The sequence below is a fragment of the Brassica rapa genome, unplaced genomic scaffold (assembly GCF_000309985.2).
Source record: "Brassica rapa cultivar Chiifu-401-42 unplaced genomic scaffold, CAAS_Brap_v3.01 Scaffold0923, whole genome shotgun sequence".
Classification (NCBI taxonomy): Eukaryota; Viridiplantae; Streptophyta; class Magnoliopsida; order Brassicales; family Brassicaceae; genus Brassica; species Brassica rapa.
This window is the reverse complement of record NW_022610859.1, coordinates 1-19,023: the sequence shown is the minus strand read 5'-3', so window position 1 is coordinate 19,023 and position 19,023 is coordinate 1. Positions and strand designations below refer to the sequence as shown.

Here is a 19,023-nt window from a genome sequence, read left to right as displayed (position 1 = left end):
TCAGAGAACTATGCTTCACGTCACTGTGTCTGTAAGGTTCAGTTTAGAAACTAAACCAAAAAAGTTGGAGTTTGTGTGGTGCAGTTTAGAAAAAGAAAAAAAAACAAAATTAGAAGGTGGCATTCCCAAAATTGAATTTGAGACCTCTTAAGCGAGAATCATATATACCACAAGACCAAATGCTCATTTAAAAAAGAAATCAGATTATGTTTCAAAATTTAAATAAAAGATCAACACACAAAAATTAATCAAAAAATGTATATATATAGTAATTAAAACTCCATTTAATATTTTAGGTATAATTGCATGCAGTAGTTAAAGAAGATTCGGCCTCATCTCACAAATGTTAAACAAATATGATTCCGTCCTCCAGGTTTAAAGAAAACTTAGAGAGAGAAGAAGAAGAATCCAACGGCGGTGACAGTGCCGGCGATAGAGAGCTTCACATTGGTTACGGCGCCGCTTTGGGGTGACTCGGCGGTGGGTGCGTCAGATGATGGTCCGTCGGCGGAGGTGCTTTCCGGGGTAGGAGCCGGTGGGGAGGATACGGTGGGTCCCTCGGCAGAGTCACTGGGGCTGGTTGCCGAGTAATCATCTTCGGGGGTTGGTTCCTCTGCGACAGGGGACGATGCTTTGGGTGCGGGGGCGGAGGAGGAGGTTTTGGGTGCGGAGGCGGGAGCCTTGGTTTGGGTGGTGGGTGCTTTGGTCGGAGAAGCAGAGGGTGCAGCTGAAGGTGCGTCGGCAGCGAAAGCGGTGGCCACAGCCAAAGCCAAAAGGGCAAAAACGATAAATTGACGTGCCATTTTTGTAAAGATTAATAATGTAATGAGGTTGTGTTCCAAAACTAAAGCAGTATTTTATTTATTTTCTCAATACTGCAAAAGCTTTAGATGAAGAAAATAACAGAACCATGAGAGATATTTATATGCTTTTTGAAGATGAGATATATTAGGAAAATCGATGGATTTGAGAGAAAAATGGAGATCCAATTGCCTTATTTAGAAATGTTTCTGTATTTGTAGCAAAACTTCCTATAATTAGAATACATACCAAAAATTGACTTCTAGAAAGAGAACCCAAAAAAACTGAGGAAATTGTAGGCCCTAATTTGTTGAAAAAATGTTATTAACTGCATTAAAAAAAAGTTACAAATCAATATCATTATGTACTTGAATCATCATCTATACATATTATAATCATATATATTACTCAGGAATCCGAGGGTACTCTATCAACATTCTCAATCTCATGGGAGTGGTCAACGCTCTTCCGAGTCTTGTCATGGCAGTCAACACTCCTTCTAGACCGACGACCAAGATGATGATCAAAAGAGATCCTGAGCTTGCTGCTGCTTGTTTTCTTCGACTCATGACTCTTTGGCGGTGCCTTACACTCTGCTCTGTCTAGGCTTCTCTCTCCTGTCCACACTCTTCGGCTCTTCCTTTGAGGTAATCTCTCAACTGTTGTGATGAATTTTTTGAGGTGTCTTAAGGTCACAGTGGTTCCCTCCTTTCATCCAAAGCGGCTCATACTTGTTTTTGCACAGTTCCCGTAGTTGTTTCCCATGACAACAGTCCACTACTTCATCCGCAGTCCCCTGCACATATATATTGTTATAAACACAAAAGTTATGGCCCAAAAGGTATATCAGAAGCTTTACTAATAACTAACATGAATGGTGAGAATTGGGCAATCCACATATGTGATTTTTTCGATATTCTGCAGAGATATACAAGGAAAAACCACATACACACGTATGTAAAACTGTTTTACGATTTGAAGAGTGCCCAATATTGAAAAAAAAAATGAAATGAGCTGCGTACCTTGTAGATATCGAACCAGTAGGTTTTCTTAACGGCGTACATTACTCTTAAACCGGAGAGGATGAGGCTGTGAAGTACAACGGCTCTCAATAGAGGTAGCAAGATCTAACGTGGGACCGCTACCTACAGACTGGCCGTATAGGATAACATCATCTTGTTTAGAGCCGTAGATTTCTTCAAGACACTTACGTGTTAGAGCATGAGCATCAAAGGTTCATGGAGAAAGCTCTCACACATCCTAAAAAAATATTATAATAATAGAATCTGATGAACTCGTCTCGCAGGGATGCTTTCGGATGAACCCGGTTCATCACTGTTTCGCGGACCCCACGCCACGTGGCGGTCCGCTATTGGTCTGCGTATTTTTTTTAAATCAAACGAAAAAAATAAAAAAAAATTAATAAACAATTAAAGTTGTGAACACCCCCGGTTCATTGATACGCATGCTCTTATTCTCCTTCGTCTTCAATCATAAGAAGAAACAAATGTTTATTCCTAACTGAAATAATGTAATCCATTCACTTGTGGTAAGAAAAGGACCAAACCTTTCCAGTTGATTGTCCATACCCCGTGTAATCGTATCTGCAGCAAGAAGCATTATCGCAAAGGCTATAAAACAGAGCTAAGATATGAAGTTTAAGTATCCCAAACACTTTTTCCGGTTGGGTCGTGATTTTAACAAACACACACACACACACACACACAAATGAGCTAAGAAAATCTTACATGGACTTAATCAAAATGAAGAAACAAATCATGGCAAATAACACACAATAATAAGAAAGAAAGGAAGGAAGATACCCCATGAGATTAACCTTGAGATGGATGCTAAGCTCGATGAAGAGCTCATACATTTGTCCCAGATCGGCGGCGTTTCCATGCGAGTAGATCATCGTCGAGTTTGCCATCGGGTGCCTCACGTACATGGCCATTATCTCGGTGCCTCTTCGGGTCTGAAGCTTGTGGATTTCCACGTTTTCTCGGTGTGGGAATGGGGCGAGAAGCAACAGTCTGTCCCGTCACCTTGTCTGTTACCACCTTGTAAGACGGCGGACTCGGCGGGAAGAAGGCTAACTTCGCCGCCACTGAAGATGTCATCCCTCCCATGTTCTCTCTCTCTCTCTCTCTCTCTCTCCCTCTCTCGTAGATTGAGATTGAAGCTTCTTTTTAACTTTTAATTGTTGTTCTTGAGAACAGAGAGACAAATAGTTGACTAAGCAATAAATAGTTTACATTCTTCTATGTTTCTTTTCATGATTCCAACGCTAGAAAATACTCCCTCTGTTTTTTATTGTAAGTAGTTTTAGATGAATGCACAAATATTAAGAAAATTATTAATTTTTTCAAAAGTAGCATTTGATATATAAATTAGATATAGTTAAACCAATCATAAATAAGCATATATTATTTGATTGGTAGCACTATACCCGATAAAGGTAAAAGTTACTTAAAATTATGAAAACTACTTATATTTTGAAACAAACAAATTTTGCTTAAACTACTTACAATAAAAAACAGAGGGAGTAAACAAGAGATTCAAAACTTTCGACAAGATAGCGTGACTCTAGTTTATGTAGGGTTTGTGTAACGTATCATGTGATTTCACGTACTTTCATTCATTTATTTTTAGTATATACACTCTGGATACTGTGTTAACTGAGGGATTTGTTAGTATAATGACTAGATATCACATTAATAAATTACTTACCACGGAATAATAACACATCTCATAACTCCTTTGAAAACTATAGGTATCTACTTTTCATATAAGATTCATTCATTGCAGATGCCAGAAACTGGAAGTATATATCAAATACTCGTTAGACAGAGAAGAAGGACAATAGCATGAGAGGGTCGGTAATTAGATAAAATCATAGACCATGTGATCAGACACTTTTGTTCTGTTAACATTTTTGCCTTGATTAGACTAATCCAAGGTGCATAAAAAAGATCAATCATATTACTTAGTGATATACTGATATACACTAAAACAAATGAAAGTGTTTTTTTTTATAATTGGTTTAACAAATGAAAGTTTCCTTATTAATTATGGCTCACATCAAAAGAAGAAATTATGGATTTGTATTCTAAGCATAACAATACGATTATTTATAAGTAAATAATTCATGCTTTACTGGGAATAAAAAAGAAAGAAAAGAAATATCTGAAATTAATAAGATGGACCACACATGAGCATATGGCCCAAAACAAGGAAAATAAAACATTAAATTGACAACATGAGGGGCACACTGAATGCTATAAATCAATGGACAATAAAATGAGATATCAGCTTACATAGAAGAAAACATTTAGAAGAAGATAAATAACCCAACAAATTAGATGATAAGAGCATGATTAACAGGAAATTCTTATGATGGGGTTATTAGCGGAATATAAGAAGCCGTCTCTTAATTTTTAACTAAAAAAACTAAGAACCACCTCTTAAATAAGATAAAAAAATAAAATTTTTTAATTTTTTTAATCGGACAAAAAAAAGAAACTCTTATGTGAGTTTCAGGGATAATCATGGTCTAAAAGTGTATGTTGGGGTCCTTCATGGAGGTCCCGATAAACAAAATGGAATCTAGAACTATTGAAAAGAGGGAAAGCAAAAAGTTATTTTGAAGTGAAAAAAAACAAAGGGACAAAATGTATTATATATATATAAATTAATTCAAGAAATAATGAAATACTTTATTATGGAGAATTATTAGAAATAAATCAACGAAACATGGTCCTCAAAGGACAAACCACACACATGGACAGGGGCAATTCTGTTACACAAACACTGAAATTATTGAAACAAATAAAGGAAATGAGAGAATTTCCAAATTTGAAGTAAAGAAAAAGAACCGCGAAGAGGGTATAGTATAGGTTTTTTTTTATAATTATTTATCTAGAAGTTGTAGTTCTCGTCTTGGTCAAGGAGCTTCTCATCGTGACAACAAGCGAAGCTCATGTACTTCTCCATGGGACGGTGGCATTCGAAGCAGTTCATCTTCTCTGGAATCCGACCGCTCCGAGCAGTGATGTGGAAATCAAAGTGAGCACATGGATGTCCGGTTTCCCTGAGAACCTCGTCATGATGGTGGTCGTACATTGCCTTGCTGTAGCCTTTGGTCGGGACGTGAGTTTTCCAGGTTCGGTCGTAGACGGTGACAGTCCTCTCAATGACACCGTGAGTTATCATCACTATCTCAGCTCCTTTGCTCAGCAGTGCCCATCCTCCAAGCTTGTCGTAGCTCAGTATCTTCTTGATTCCTTGCATCACCTATAATTTGATAGATAGACCCACACATTTTAAACCATTCCCAACCCTAGTCTACACTCTTGTTTCAGTATTTTGTTTTACGAGTACCTACCTCATCGTGATCATCGGATTTACCGAGTTGAATTTTGGAGTAGAGCATGCTCTCGAGCCTAGCCCAGAAGAACCACATCAATGCAGGCTCGGCCCAGCTGTGACTCAGATTTTCAGCCCTGACGGCTTCACTGATCCGCCTGATCTGTTCTCTGTGGCTGTGGTTCCGTTTACCAACATAAGCCATCTCCAGCTTCACGTTGGAATCTTTGGCCGTTGCTTTGGCCGCCATTGTGAACCTTCTTATCCAGTCCAAGTCATCTCCTCCGTACAAGAATATGTAATTTCCCGGATTTATCTGTAAATCAAATCGCAGCCATCATTAATTAAAACATATTATTTGGATGGTAGCCAAAAATGGAAAGTTTCCATGCATATATCTTTTTTTTTTTTTTAATTTACCCAGTTGAAAATGATAGCGTCGATGCCATCGACGATGAGGTTAAGGGTAAAGGTCTCCCTCCTCCAGAGCTCTTCCTCACGAGCTCTAGTGAAAGGGAAAGCTTCAGTCCCCCAAATCCAGATCATGTGAAGCGCATTGAGACTAGCTTCGTTGCCTTGTGGGTCAAGCACCACAAGTATTGGCTTGTTCATGAAATGCCATCTCTCTCTCATAAACTCCACCACATGTCTCTCTACCAGCTTTGGACTATCCACTGTGTACCATGGCATAGGTGCACGGAGAGCCTCGAATTTCTTCTGCAGACTCGGTGATCTTTCGTAATCTTCGATAGGGTCCACTATCGGAACCCACACAACCTCGTACGGCATATGACTCTTACCATCGGCTCCCAACAAGCTGCTCCTTGATTCTGTGTAGATTTGCTCGAATATCGATAGCTCGTCTTGCAATATGTTGAGGTCAGATATTAGCAACAACACTGTCTTCCTCCTCAACACGTCCAAGTGAACCTACAATTTATTCTTACTAGTTTAGTACTTTAGATTGATTGAGCAGTTTGTTTACATGAACGGCCTTTTTTAAATAAAAAAAAAGAAATTTAAAAACCTTTCTCTTGGTTAAACCATCTTGCAATGGCATGGTGTGGTTTTTAGGATGAATGAGGGCCGTGAGAATCTTCATGTTATCAATGTGTGTTGTGTCGAATAGAGAATGCAACATCTTTAAGGATTCTGAGCTCCTCTGCTTCTCTGTTAAATTCATCATCTCTTTATTTGTCAGCAAAGAAACAAAGAGATTAGTGTATTGATTTTGAGACCGTACTACAAACCTATGTGACGGTAGCAAAGCCTCAAGGTCTCAGCGAGATGGTCATGAATGTTCTTGAGCTTGTTAGCTAACATGGACGTTTCCCATGAATCCATTTGAGTGTTCATCATCCTGGTATAGTAATATTATCGTTAAGAGTCACAGCTCAAAAGCAATAAAAGATATAAATTAAAATCATCATCGTACTCGTGTCCCATGGCAGTGATCATGTTGATTTGAGAAATGCAAGCCACGATGCTTCTTATGGTCCAATAGACAGCGATTGGGATGGTAGAGATGATTCTCGACAACTGAGGATCGTCCAGTGTAATGTAGCGACCAGGTAACTCACTGAGTTCCACTACACATGCGGTGACGCTCTTCATCTCACGGAGGAGATCGTTGAGCCCTTGAGATACAGACTCGAGGGTCACTCTGTTCTGAACAGGGACGAGCTTTAGCATAGCTAGGGATTTAGCCAGCTGATTCTTTGAGTAGAACTGCACCAGAAGCCAAAATTCTCCGTAGTTCAAGGCGAACGCGGCTAGAGTCAGTACTAGCTTACCGTCCCAATGGAAGCTCGAGAGGTGTTCGAACACTGACATTGTTATTTCATGTGCGTCTGATCCTGTCAGAGACTTGTAGGCTATCTACAGTAATAATAATTAAAAACAAATAAAGACAGTGCATGCAAAATTAAATTATCCTTATATTTGCTTGTTTCACAAGTTATTTCGCAAATTAGGTTTTGGTGGTAAAGTGTATAACAAAATTTACAGGGTATGATGGCTAAAAATTTGGGTTTCCCATTCAAAACAAGATAATTAATTATATTTGCTTGTTTCACAAGTTATACCGAATGTTTCTAAACTGATTAGTTCTATATATCATGAAAGTAACCAAACACACCAAATCCTTATATTTGCTTGTTTCACAAGTTATACCGAATGTTTCTAAATAAAGAAAAACCGAGTTCACCTCGCAGGCGACGCGATCGATAGCATATGAGACGCTATCAAGAACGCTCATCATGCTTGATTGCATCAGTTTATCATCCGTAGGCAATGGGAGCATCTGCGAATTCAAACAAGTGCTTAACATTTTATATCATACGGATAAAGTAATTATGAAACGTGTTATATGTACACTAACGGAGGCGTTGGAGTCGTCGGAGTCAAGAGTGGCACGATCGAGAATATCTTCAACGAGAGAGAGAAGGCCACGCACTTGGACTTCACGAGCATCAGGGGAGTGTGTTTGTTGGATCAGCTTCAGCATCATGCTCTCGTCCGATGACATCGTTAGTCCCGTCGTCGCTGGTATGATCTCCGTCCCCGAAGTTTTACTACTGTGGCCAGCCTGTTTCTGAGCGTGCTGGGACTTGATCAGTGACTCCATTCTTGGTTTGGTTGCTTCTGAAGAAGAGCTAGCTAGGGAGTTTTGAATTGGTGTGTGTTATGTGAAATCAACCACCAGCCTTTAAATACTCCATTTTCCAAAATGGGAATCAACTACTTTGCTTCGGCAACAATTAAATTAAATCTGCAAGAATGTTTCTTTTTTTCGTTTCTTTTTGGTATCGTACTTTAGAAGAATGATTTTTAGATACAGCAACCGTCCACGTGAATGTCGCTAGTATAAAGTAGTATTAACCTAAAGTATAAAATGTACGCCATGTATTATATTTTTTACTACATTTTTTTTTCTGTTTATAGTAATATTCACGGTTCACCGAAGCTTGAGCGTTTATTGACTCCGATTCATATAGACCAAATATAGATTAAGAGCGATTAATTTTTATTTTTTTGATAACCGAATGTCCTGGCTTCATCGAAGTGGTCTAGATTTGAGACCGACTAAGAATCTAACTTGCGCTGATCACCGTGAACAGTCTTGGTCTCGGATGCTAGAGTTCTGCACGTGAATTTCCCAGTTGTCGGAATTTGAACCGACTGGTAGAATTCACAGCCGTGAATCCTTTACCAACTGAGCTAGAAGCTCGGTTAAGAGCGATTAGTTTACACTTTAATATTTACTATTACACGATTGATTTTATACACTATCACCTTTGATCGTCTAATCCCTGTATATTCATTTAAATATTTTTATTCTGTATATTGATAATAATGATATCAAAAATATATTTTCTGTGTATTTCGGTTGTATCATCAAATATTCCATATTGGTCATAGCTAGTAACCAGTCTTATGTTTCATCCAAGAAAGAATTCATTCTTATATGTTATATAACCAATACAACGGTGATCATTTGGACAACCATGTAATTTAATTTCGCAGTTTATATTACTAAAAGAGATCGAGAAAACAAACCTAGAACAGATGGAATTTAATTGCTACTTTGCTTTTATTCTTATGTTGCTTCCCTTATGCTATATAATTTTGTGGATTCTGTCATTTACTTTTATTTAGTTTATTTTTTATAGTACGTATATATTACTCGTGTATCACAAAATAGCATTAAGAGTGAGGTGAACAAAAGGTGTGAAGTGATTCTTTGCTCTTTTTGGGGTAAAACTATGGAATTTCTACAAGTTCATATATATAGGATAAGGCTAGAATAAAAAAAGAAAAACTAGAGTAACCAAGGATATACGAATCAAATGCAATTCCTTTTATAAAAGTGATGTTTCGTTAAATATTTGGTAGTATCCAAAGGTAATGTTGGTATGTTTGGAATTAAATCTGCATGACTTGTTCTTTTTTTTTTATTTGAACACTGCATGACTTGTTCTTCTCAAATTTTACCACAAGTTCGTAACTTGGATTGAATTTGAATATACAGTTTCCATACAAAGCAAATGAGTATTTCTTGGTACCTTTTGGTTGCAGTATCTAAAAAAGAGATTATTTAAGCAACAATTTGAAAAAGACCGTTGAGGTTTTGGAAAATTTTAAACTACAGCTGGCTAGTAATCGTTGCTTTCCCCTTTAATTTGTAACATCAATTAGTTTTGTTGTTGACAAAATGTAATACTGCCACAACACTTATATATTGTTCAAAAACTTTTTGCTCAAGCGATATGAGTCGTTTAATAAAATTTCTTAAATGTGAGCGACATCTAATAAAAAACAGTTGAACCCCAACAACACACATATACTATAACAAGATAGACTATTATTATACATGTATTACAAAAAGTTTGTCTAACTCATAATCAAAAGTTAGTAAAAGATTGCCACATCACTTGTATATTATCCCAAAAAATCCTCTTATCCAAGCAATGTGGGAAATTTAATGTCAAACTTTATTTGGAAACCTTAAATATATCTCATGTATGTTACATTATTCTTTTTGTTGTCAACATTCATCTATGTACTAAAGATCCACGAGAAAGTGAATGTCCAAATTTTATTTATATGCCAGAAATTGTTCATCTTTTGACTGTTTATTTATCATCTAGTTAGTCTACTTTGTTAGCTCTAAACTAATTTAGTTTCAGAAAGCTATATGTTCACTTTCTACTAATCAAATTCATAAAGAATGTGGTCTAGTGTTCAATAAAAAAGTTGATTACGGACAACAGAAGAAGAAAATCAATTATTTTTGTAAGCTAACCAGTGTTATAGAAGTTTAGGACTCAAGAAATCAACAAAGGAGAACACTACTCAGTCGGTTTATTGTTCTAAAAGCTTCGAAATACATAAATTCTTTGTACTTTATTTTTCAAATCACAAATAAACAAATTTTAGTACAAATATATTGCGTTCATAGACCAGAAGCAACAGCAACAACAACAACATGAAGTAGAGAAGCACGAGAGAAATTATTCGAAGGAGAAAAAGACGCAAACGTTGGTTTTATTAGAATGTTGTAGAAGCTTCCAAACCAATATTGTGGGATCTCACTCAAGGCAGCATTGGTATAAGTAATACTTTTCCATGGTCCTACGGCACTCGGTGCACTCGACCTCATTGGGTATAATCCCAGCAGTCTCTGGAAGCATGAACCTTGTGCAGTGGTGGGGTGGGATACGCATCAAGAGATGGTCATTGAGCGCTTTCAGAAAACCATGTGCGGGAATGTTGACTTCCCACTCGTTATATTCAGCCAAAGCATTCGAAAACAAGTTACCTTTGGCACGAACCATCAAGTCGGAAGTTTTACTCACCAGTCCCCACCCATCTCCTTCCCCTCCAAAACCCAACATAGCAACGATTTCTTGCAGAACAAGGTCTTTTTCTTTGGTTCCGTGGGCTTTTAGCATCCGTTGCTTCGACTCCCACATGCTCTCGATCCTCGTCCAGAAGAACCAGATCTGGAACAAGTCCGGGAGTGTGTGGCTGAGGTTGTCTTCTCTGATTGTGTTGATTATCGGCTGGATTCCCTTCTTAGGGTTCCTTTTCCCAACATAAACCATCTCGAGTTGAATGTTTGCGGCTTTTGCGACACTACGCCACAGACTGGTGAAGTTTCTGATCCATTGCATGTCTTCTCCCCCATAGAGACATATGTATTTTCCTTCAACAAGCTGATAATAAGAAAAATACTCATCTTCTTTAGGTTACTTGCTACACAAGGAATATGATTTTATAAATACTCAAGAAAACCTGGTTAAGGGAGTGAGGATCGGTGCCATCAATCAAGAACTCAAGATTCCACTCCTGCTCACCCCAGAGATCACGTTCCCTTGAGGTCGTGAATGGATGGGCGAAGGGTTGCCAGATCCAGACCATGGGGAAAGCGTTAGTGGACATAACTTGACCTTTGGGATCAAGTGCAATGAGTATAGGTCTGTTCTTGAATCCCCACCATTGTCTCATAAACCTCACAGCAGATCTCCTCAACCTCCGAGGCTCTCCAAGAACGTACCACTTCATGCTGGAATGAAGTGACTCGAACTTAGCATCATCGGCTTCTGTCCAGAAATCTTGAACTGGGACCCATAGAATCTCGAATGACTGCTGCCATGCTTCTGTGTAGAGCGATTCCAGGATGTAGAGCTCTTTTTCGATGTTTTCTAGGTCAGATACAAGAAGAAGCACGTGCTTTTGGGTGAGCACATTGATCCCAACCTAGGTTAATAATGGTTGAAAACATAATCAAAAGGCAGAAACGGAGGAGCGGCAAAGAGATTTTGAAAGAAAAATAGATTACGCGTCTCTTGGAAGCACCATCTCCATGGTAAAGAAAATCAATGGGTCTGAGAAGACGAATGAGAGGAGGAACAACGTCAACGTGAATGATAGTAGTGAACGTCTGAATGAGTTCTTGATACTCTTCTTCCATGATACCATCCTCTGTATACAGAGAGCTCCAGATGAGAGAATCAAAGAGAAAGAGAGCTTAAAACGAACTTGAATTATGCATATATAATCTCACCTATGGTCAGGTGACTCTTCTTGAGTTGTTCTAGCAGATAAGCATTGATCTTCCTAAGCCTTTCACTATTCTCATGTATCTCCGAAACTTCCATAAACGACATGATTTGGCTGCACACCCCAAATATATTAAAAAGAAATTTAAAACAGATTTCTTCAAGGACAAGAAAGCTTCGAAATAGGAATATATATTTTTTTTGTTAACGTACTCCTGCTTGAAACCGCTGGCGCCACTGATATGAGAAGCGCAGATCAGAACACAGCGAACAATCCAGTAAACTGCAGTGGGGACATGATCCGTAAACGCGGGTGTGATGTGGTGAGGTGGGAGTTGGTGGATATGGATGATGGTAGTGGTGAGATCAACCATGTCTTGCATCAGAACTCGGGTCTTGTCGAGACGCTGGTGTAGCGCGTTCTGCCTAGAGAAGATGCTAGGCAGCTGTTTGATGAGTGCCAGAGATTTAGTGAGCTGATTTGTTGCGTATGTCTCCGCCAGGAGGAGAAAAACGCCGTATTTCACGGCCAAAGCGGCAAGGATAAGGACCAGCTTAGCATCCCAGCGGTATTTGGAGACCATGGACAGAACAGAAAACGTCGTCGTATTGCGACTGTCTAAATGAAGCCCTGTTGTCTTCATACCGTGAGACGACTCCCCTCCATGAAGACACTTGCACTCGATCTGTGTCAGAGACATTGATACTTTTTAGAAAAATAAAAGCTTCATATGTGATGGCTGTATGTAAATACCTCGCAAGAGATCTGATCGATGAGGTCCGCGAAAGTTTCAAAGGAGACATGGTCAGCATAGTCCTTGAAAACGAGTGACGGCTACACAATTTTGAATTTGAAAGAAAAATAAAATCAGTATTCAATATATATATGAAATGCTGGGGATTGATTGCGGAGCAAGATTCAAAAAACCTTAGGAGCAGAGGAGTCGATGGATGGGACATGAGACTTGAAGATGTCGTCAACAACGGAGAGAAGTGATTTGACATCAAAGAAGATCATGTCTGGACTATGAGTCTTCAAGACTCTATCAGCCATCACTCTGTCATCAGAGAGTGAAAACATGGGTCTCCCATTTCTATGGAAAGCTTGTTTCTTTCCCGGTCCAAATCTTCCACCGAGAGAGTTGTCACCCAGTGATCTCGGCACCAAAGAGTGTCGACTATTGGCATCGACGATATCCTCAGATGAATGAGGATGATGTGCGGTATTAGGGGTAATGGAACCCTTCTTCTCGGTCTCATGATCCATCACCTTAGTAGGTTCCACAGTTTTGAGAGGAGGAGCAACATGGTGACCATCTGATTGTTCACCGTCTTCGTGAGTTTTCGCGGCTACGGGACGCCTCTCACCTTGGTTATCAGTCAGCTTCTGCTCGGCGGATCTTGGGATCAGAGAGACCCTTTTGAGAGGATCGGCTGGTGGGTCAGTACTGAAGGGCTTTGGGTTCAACTGGAAGCGTTTGGCCATACTCGCCGAGGAGGTAGGGGTTGAAGAAAAATCGATATGTGAAGGATATGATGGGTTGAGGAGGTGAATGATTGGGTTAGTACACATGCATGTATATATATACAGGGATTAAGAAAACAAGTGGTAACTTCGAATCAACTTCTTTGCTTCATCTATGGTTCAATATTTGTTTTGTGTCTTTGACACTTCCGTAGACGTTTCCTTTGATAAAAACGTAACCAAATTTGTTTGGTTGGTAACTTCATAGCTACTTAACATTACTAATTAACTGTACATCAGTAGTACGTACTACATGCAATTAACATAATATTACGCATTTTTAGTAATGTCATAGATAAAATTAAAAAAAGTTCATTATATAGACAACTCGTGATACTCGTGGAAAGGGACAAAGCTACCTTGCTTGGATATTGTTAAAATTGTTCATGAATCTACAAACAAAACGAATCACACACAAACACATGCATGCTATTGAAAATTATGTTATAATATATTATAATTTCCACAGTGTGTGTGTCTGAATTTTCTTTCAGTTAATTCTTTTGTATTACAGGTTCCTCCAATCTCATTGGTTTCTAAAAATCTAATTTTTTTTTTTTACTGTTTTTGAATTTGTCTTGTAAGTTTCTCCAGCTGGATTTGGTCCTCTAATTCAAAGCTTCTTTTTCTTTCTTATCTATGTTTCAAACTTGTTATTCAAGATCAACTTCTTTTCTATATATTTTCCATTCATAGTAATATTAGAAAAAATGTGACAATGCATTTATACTCTCAAATGAAATAATAGACTATTTGTTGGTTTACTCATACAGAGGTTTGAAATTCTTATAAGCAATCACAGCATTAAAAGGGTCCGGCCTAGAAGCTAAACCAATTAAACCCATAAACCAATTCAAAACCGGTTTCTCAGCTCCTCCACCAAGAGGAGGCTGTTGCCGGATGGTCTCAGGCTGAGTAAACCCTTGGACAGACTGAAAGTACTGAACCACCAGTTGCACCCGACCGTACTCGGTTCCATCTCTCCAAACCCTGATTGCTTTCTCATAAAACATCCGATTGCTAAAACTCACTATCAACGCACCTCCCGGTTTCAACACTCTATACACTTCCGCAAACACCTACGCAGCATTAATACGCATGTCCGGTTTAGGAAATAGACATATGTACATATACATATTATTTTAATGTTAGGTACCTTTTCGGGTTGTTGTAGATACTGTACACCGACAGAACATAAAACCGCATCGAAATATTTGTCTTGGAACTCGAGTTTCTGATCCTCGTTAAGATCCTTGACGAAGAAGTAATCGAGTCTAGGGTTTCTGGCAAGCTCCTGTGCGTTAAGACCATGTCCCACTAGGCCACTACTTTCTCGTACTTCACCTCTTCTGGTAGATGGCTAACCCATGAGCTCATCAGGTCTAATACGATCGAACCGGATCTTAACCGGTTTCTGTAGAGATCCGTTAAGGAGGATATGAAACCGTCGTCGACGTGGTTCACGAATCGTGGGTATGAATAGAATTCGCGGTCAGGACCGGCGTTGAGTTTAGTACGACCTTCATTGTTGAGTACTAACCGTTGGATCTTACCGGCCGAGGATGGTGGTCGCGGATCGGTTTCTTCGGTTTGGTTCGAAATGTTAGTGATTCTTGGTCGAATAGTTCTTCTGGGTCTCAACTGAAAGGGAGATTGCTGAAGGTTGAATCGAAGAGAATCCATAAAAAGCTATATATTCTCTCTCTGTTTTGGATTTTGTGGCTACAAGCTAAGAATCTTTAGCAGAAAAAAAGGTGAGCAACCCCTTAGATGTGTCTTTTTGAATTATATAATTTTTTTTACAAGGAGTGGATAATTGATGAGTGGTGGATATTGCTTTAAGCCCATTTCAGTTTTAATAGGCCTTTATTGGATAATTTACTTCTACCTTTTTCCTCTAAGAAATGCTTAAATGTTTTGGATTGATTGGAGATGTTTTTCTTGGGCTTTCTATTTTATAATGGTTAATCCATTAATTTAAAAGGATTATGGCTCCGAATGGTAACTGCAGATTGAACGGTGTAAGACAAATGGTTCAACTACGGTGCAGATTTAACAGTTATAAAAATGTTTAGATATATAATATATGTAGAGATTTTTGTTACTGTTAACTGTGGTGCGGTTCGTAACAATCGAAGTCTATATGAAGTTTTGCAAAATTAATTTATAAAAAAATTAAACGCTGCTCATGTACCATGAAAGAGAGTTTAGCATACATTAATACAAATGTAAAATATTGTTAAATTTTTTAAAACAACAATAAAGATTATAGGCTTCAGTATATAAAACATTTACCAAAATTTCATGGTACATGGACATCGTTTTAATTTTTTGTCAAGTAATTTAGTCAAACTTCAGAATACTCCATAAATTGGTGGACTAACCACGATAAAATCGTTATTCTCTAGAGAAACAGAGACAACAAAAGTTCCAAACTACTTTGACCTTCATCATATGTTAGTTAAGGATGCAAATACGCATTAAAATAATATTTTCATATTTTTGATTTTTTCTCAAAATCTATGGATTAATCCCTACGAAAATATTGAGTTTTCGGTAAATTCTCTATATACTGAAAACCTATGATATTTAGTGTTGTTTTAAAATTTTTAAACACATTCTACATTTGTGTTAATGTATATTAAACTTTCTTTTATGGTACATGAGTATCGTTTTAATTTTTTGTCAATTAATTTAGTCAAACTTCATAATACTCCCTAAATTGGTGAACTAACCACGATAAAATCGTTATTCTCTAGAAACGGAGACAACAAAGGTTTCAAACCTCTGTGACCTTCATCATATGTTACAGAAGGATGAAACTATGCATTAAAATAATATTTTTATATTTTTTAATTTTTTTCAAAATCTATGGGTTAACCCCTACGAAAATATTGAGTTTTTTCGGTAAATTCTCTATATACTGAAACCTATGATCTTTAGTGTTGCTTTAAAATTTCTAAACACATTCTACATTTTTATTAATGTATATTAAACTCTCTTTCATGGTTCATGAGCATCGTTTTAATTTTTTGCCAATTAATTTAGTAAAACTTCGTAATACTTCCTAAATTTAGTAAAACTTCGTAATACTTCACGATAAAATCGCTATTCTCTGAAAAAACGGAGACAACAAAGGTTCCAAACCTCTATGACCTTCATCATATGTTACAGAAGGTTGAAATTATGCATTAAAACAACATTTTCATATTTTTGAATTTTTGTCAAAATCTACGGGTTAACCCCCCTCCCCCTCCCCCCCCACGAAAATATTGAGTTTTTTGGTAAATTCTCTATATACTGAAACCTATGATCTTTAGTGTTGTTTTAAAATATCTAAACACATTCTATATTTGTATTAATGTATATTAAACTCTATTTCATGGTACATGGACATCTTTTTAGTTTTTTGTTAATTTATTTAGTAAAACTTCATAATACTCCCTAAATTGATGGATTAATCCCTATAAAATCGATATTCACTAGAGAAACAGAGAAAATAAAGGTTCCAAACCTCTTTGACCTTCATAATATGTTACTGAAGGATTAAATATGAATTATAACAGTATTTTCATATTTTTAAATTTTCCTAAAAATCTATGGGTCCCCTACGAAAATATTGAGTTTTTCGGTAAATTCTCTATATACTAAAACCTATGATATTTAGTGTTATTTTAAAATATCTAAACACATTCTATATTTGTATTAATGTATATTAAACTCTATTTCATGGTACATGGGCATCTTTTTAGTTTTTTGTTCATTTATTTAGTAAAATTCATAATACTTTCTAAATTGGTGGATTAATCCCTATAAAATCGATATTCACTAGAGAAACGGAGACAATAAAGGTTCCAAACCTCTTTGACCTTCATCATATGTTACTGAAGGATGAAATATGCATTATAACAGTATTTTCATATTTTTGAATTTTTCTCAAAATCTCTGGGTTAACCCCTACGAAAATATTGAGTTTTTCGGTAAATTCTCTATATACTGAAACCTATGATCTTTAGTGTTGTTTTAAAATTTCTAAACACATTCTTCATTTTTATTAATGTATATTAAACTCTCTTTCATGGTTCATGAGCATCGTTTTAATTTTTTGTCATGTAATTTAGTAAAACTTCATAATTCTTCCTAAATTGGTGGACTAACCACGATAAAATCGCTATTCTCAAGAGAAACGGAGACAACAAAAGTTACAAACCTCTTTGACCTTCATCATATGTTACAGAAGGATGAAAATATGCATTAAAAAATATATTCATATTTTTGAATTTTTCTCAAAATCTATGGGTTAACCCCTACGAAAATATTGAGTTTTTCGGTAAATTCTCTATATACTGAAACCTATAATCTTTAGTGTTGTTTTAAAATTTCTAAACACATTATTCTTTTTTATTAATGTATATTAAACTCTCTTTCATGGTTCATGAGCATCGTTTTAATTTTTTGTCATGTAATTTAGTAAAACTTCATAATTCTTCCTAAATTGGTGGACTAACCAGCATAAAATCGCTATTCTCAAGAGAAACGAAGACAAAATAGGTTACAAACCTCTTTGACCTTCATCATATGTTACAAAAGGATGAAAATATGCATTAAAAAAATATTTTCATATTCTTGAATTTTTCTCAAAATCTACGGGTTAACTAACCCCTACGAAAATATTGAGTTTTTCGGTAAATTCTCTATATACTGAAACCTATGATCTTTAGTGTTGTTTTAAAATTTCTAAACACATTATTCATTTTTATTAATGTATATTAAACTCTCTTTCATGGTTCATGAGCATCGTTTTAATTTTTTGTCATGTAATTTAGTAAAACTTCATAATTCTTCCTAAATTGTAAATTGGTGGACTAACCACGATAAAATCGCTATTCTCAAGAGAAACGGAGACAACAAAAGTTACAAACCATTTTGACCTTCATCATATGTTACAGAAGGATGAAAATATGCATTAAAAAAATATTTTCATATTTTTGAATTTTTCTAAAAATCTATGGGTTAACCCCTACGAAAATATTGAGTTTTTCGATAAATTCTCTATTTACTGAAACCTATGATCTTTAGTGTTGTTTTAAATTTTCTAAACACATTCTTCATTTTTATTAATGTATATTAAACTCTCTTTCATGGTTCATGAGCATCGTTTTAATTTTTTGTCATGTAATTTAGTATAACTTCATAATTCTTCCTAAATTGTAAATTGGTGGACTAACCACGATAAAATCGCTATTCTCAAGAGAAACGGAGACAACAAAAGTTACAAACCTCTTTGACCTTCATCATATGTTACAGAAGGATGAAAATATGCATTAAAAAAATATTTTCATATTTTTGAATTTTTCTCAAATTCTATGGATTAACCCCTACGAAAATATTGAGTTTTTCGATAAATTCTCTATTTACTGAAACCTATGATCTTTAGTGTTGTTTTAAAATTTCTAACACATTCTTCATTTTTATTAATGTATATTAAACTCTCTTTCATGGTCATGATCATCGTTTAATTTTTTGTCATGTAATTTAGTAAAACTTATAATTCTTCCTAAATTGGTGGACTAACCACGATAAAATCGCTATCTCAAGAGAAACGGAGACAACAAAAGTTACAAACCTCTTTGACGTCATCATATGTTACAGAAGGATGAAAATATGCATTAAAAAATATTTTCATATTTTGAATTTTTCTCAAATTCTATGGGTTAACCCCTACGAAAATATTGAGTTTTTCGATAAATTCTCTATTTACTGAAACCT

At 36.5% G+C, this 19,023-nt stretch overlaps 4 protein-coding genes and 1 pseudogene across 5 annotated transcripts; all 5 read right to left on the bottom strand.

Annotated features, from left to right (window-relative positions):
- Positions 1–165: 165 nt before the first annotated feature.
- LOC103848962 (classical arabinogalactan protein 11) lies at positions 166–889 on the bottom strand. Its single transcript, XM_009125798.3, has one exon. It carries the CDS (start codon positions 801–803, stop codon positions 387–389), a length of 417 nt encoding a protein of 138 aa, XP_009124046.1. The 5' UTR covers positions 804–889; the 3' UTR covers positions 166–386.
- A 320-nt stretch (positions 890–1,209) lies between these two features.
- LOC103848976 lies at positions 1,210–3,818 on the bottom strand (annotated as a pseudogene).
- Positions 3,819–4,464: 646 nt separating this feature from the next.
- On the bottom strand, positions 4,465–7,863 carry LOC103848961 (protein SIEVE ELEMENT OCCLUSION B). Of its 2 annotated transcripts, none has more exons than XM_009125796.2 (8): positions 7,541–7,863; positions 7,373–7,468; positions 6,602–7,044; positions 6,417–6,526; positions 6,194–6,336; positions 5,587–6,096; positions 5,186–5,482; positions 4,465–5,094 (listed from the first exon to the last, which is right to left on the bottom strand). In XM_009125796.2, the coding sequence occupies exons 1-8, from the start codon at positions 7,790–7,792 to the stop codon at positions 4,720–4,722; spliced, it is 2,226 nt and encodes a 741-aa protein (XP_009124044.2). In that variant the 5' UTR covers positions 7,793–7,863; the 3' UTR covers positions 4,465–4,719. The 2 variants fall into 2 exon arrangements, with proteins under 2 accessions (XP_009124044.2, XP_009124045.2); XM_009125797.2 differs by having other exon boundaries at positions 4,720–5,094; positions 7,547–7,792.
- A 2,139-nt stretch (positions 7,864–10,002) lies between these two features.
- On the bottom strand, positions 10,003–13,540 carry LOC103848960 (protein SIEVE ELEMENT OCCLUSION A). The gene is made up of 7 exons (XM_009125795.3): positions 12,658–13,540; positions 12,484–12,564; positions 11,943–12,415; positions 11,735–11,844; positions 11,510–11,652; positions 10,963–11,427; positions 10,003–10,883 (listed from the first exon to the last, which is right to left on the bottom strand). The coding sequence occupies exons 1-7, from the start codon at positions 13,300–13,302 to the stop codon at positions 10,257–10,259; spliced, it is 2,544 nt and encodes an 847-aa protein (XP_009124043.2). The 5' UTR covers positions 13,303–13,540; the 3' UTR covers positions 10,003–10,256.
- A 396-nt stretch (positions 13,541–13,936) lies between these two features.
- On the bottom strand, positions 13,937–15,285 carry LOC103848959. The gene is given in 3 exon segments (XM_009125794.3): positions 13,937–14,333; positions 14,411–14,578; positions 14,581–15,285. Coding segments are annotated over 3 exon segments (843 nt in total). The 5' UTR covers positions 14,938–15,285; the 3' UTR covers positions 13,937–14,015.
- Positions 15,286–19,023: the final 3,738 nt, after the last annotated feature.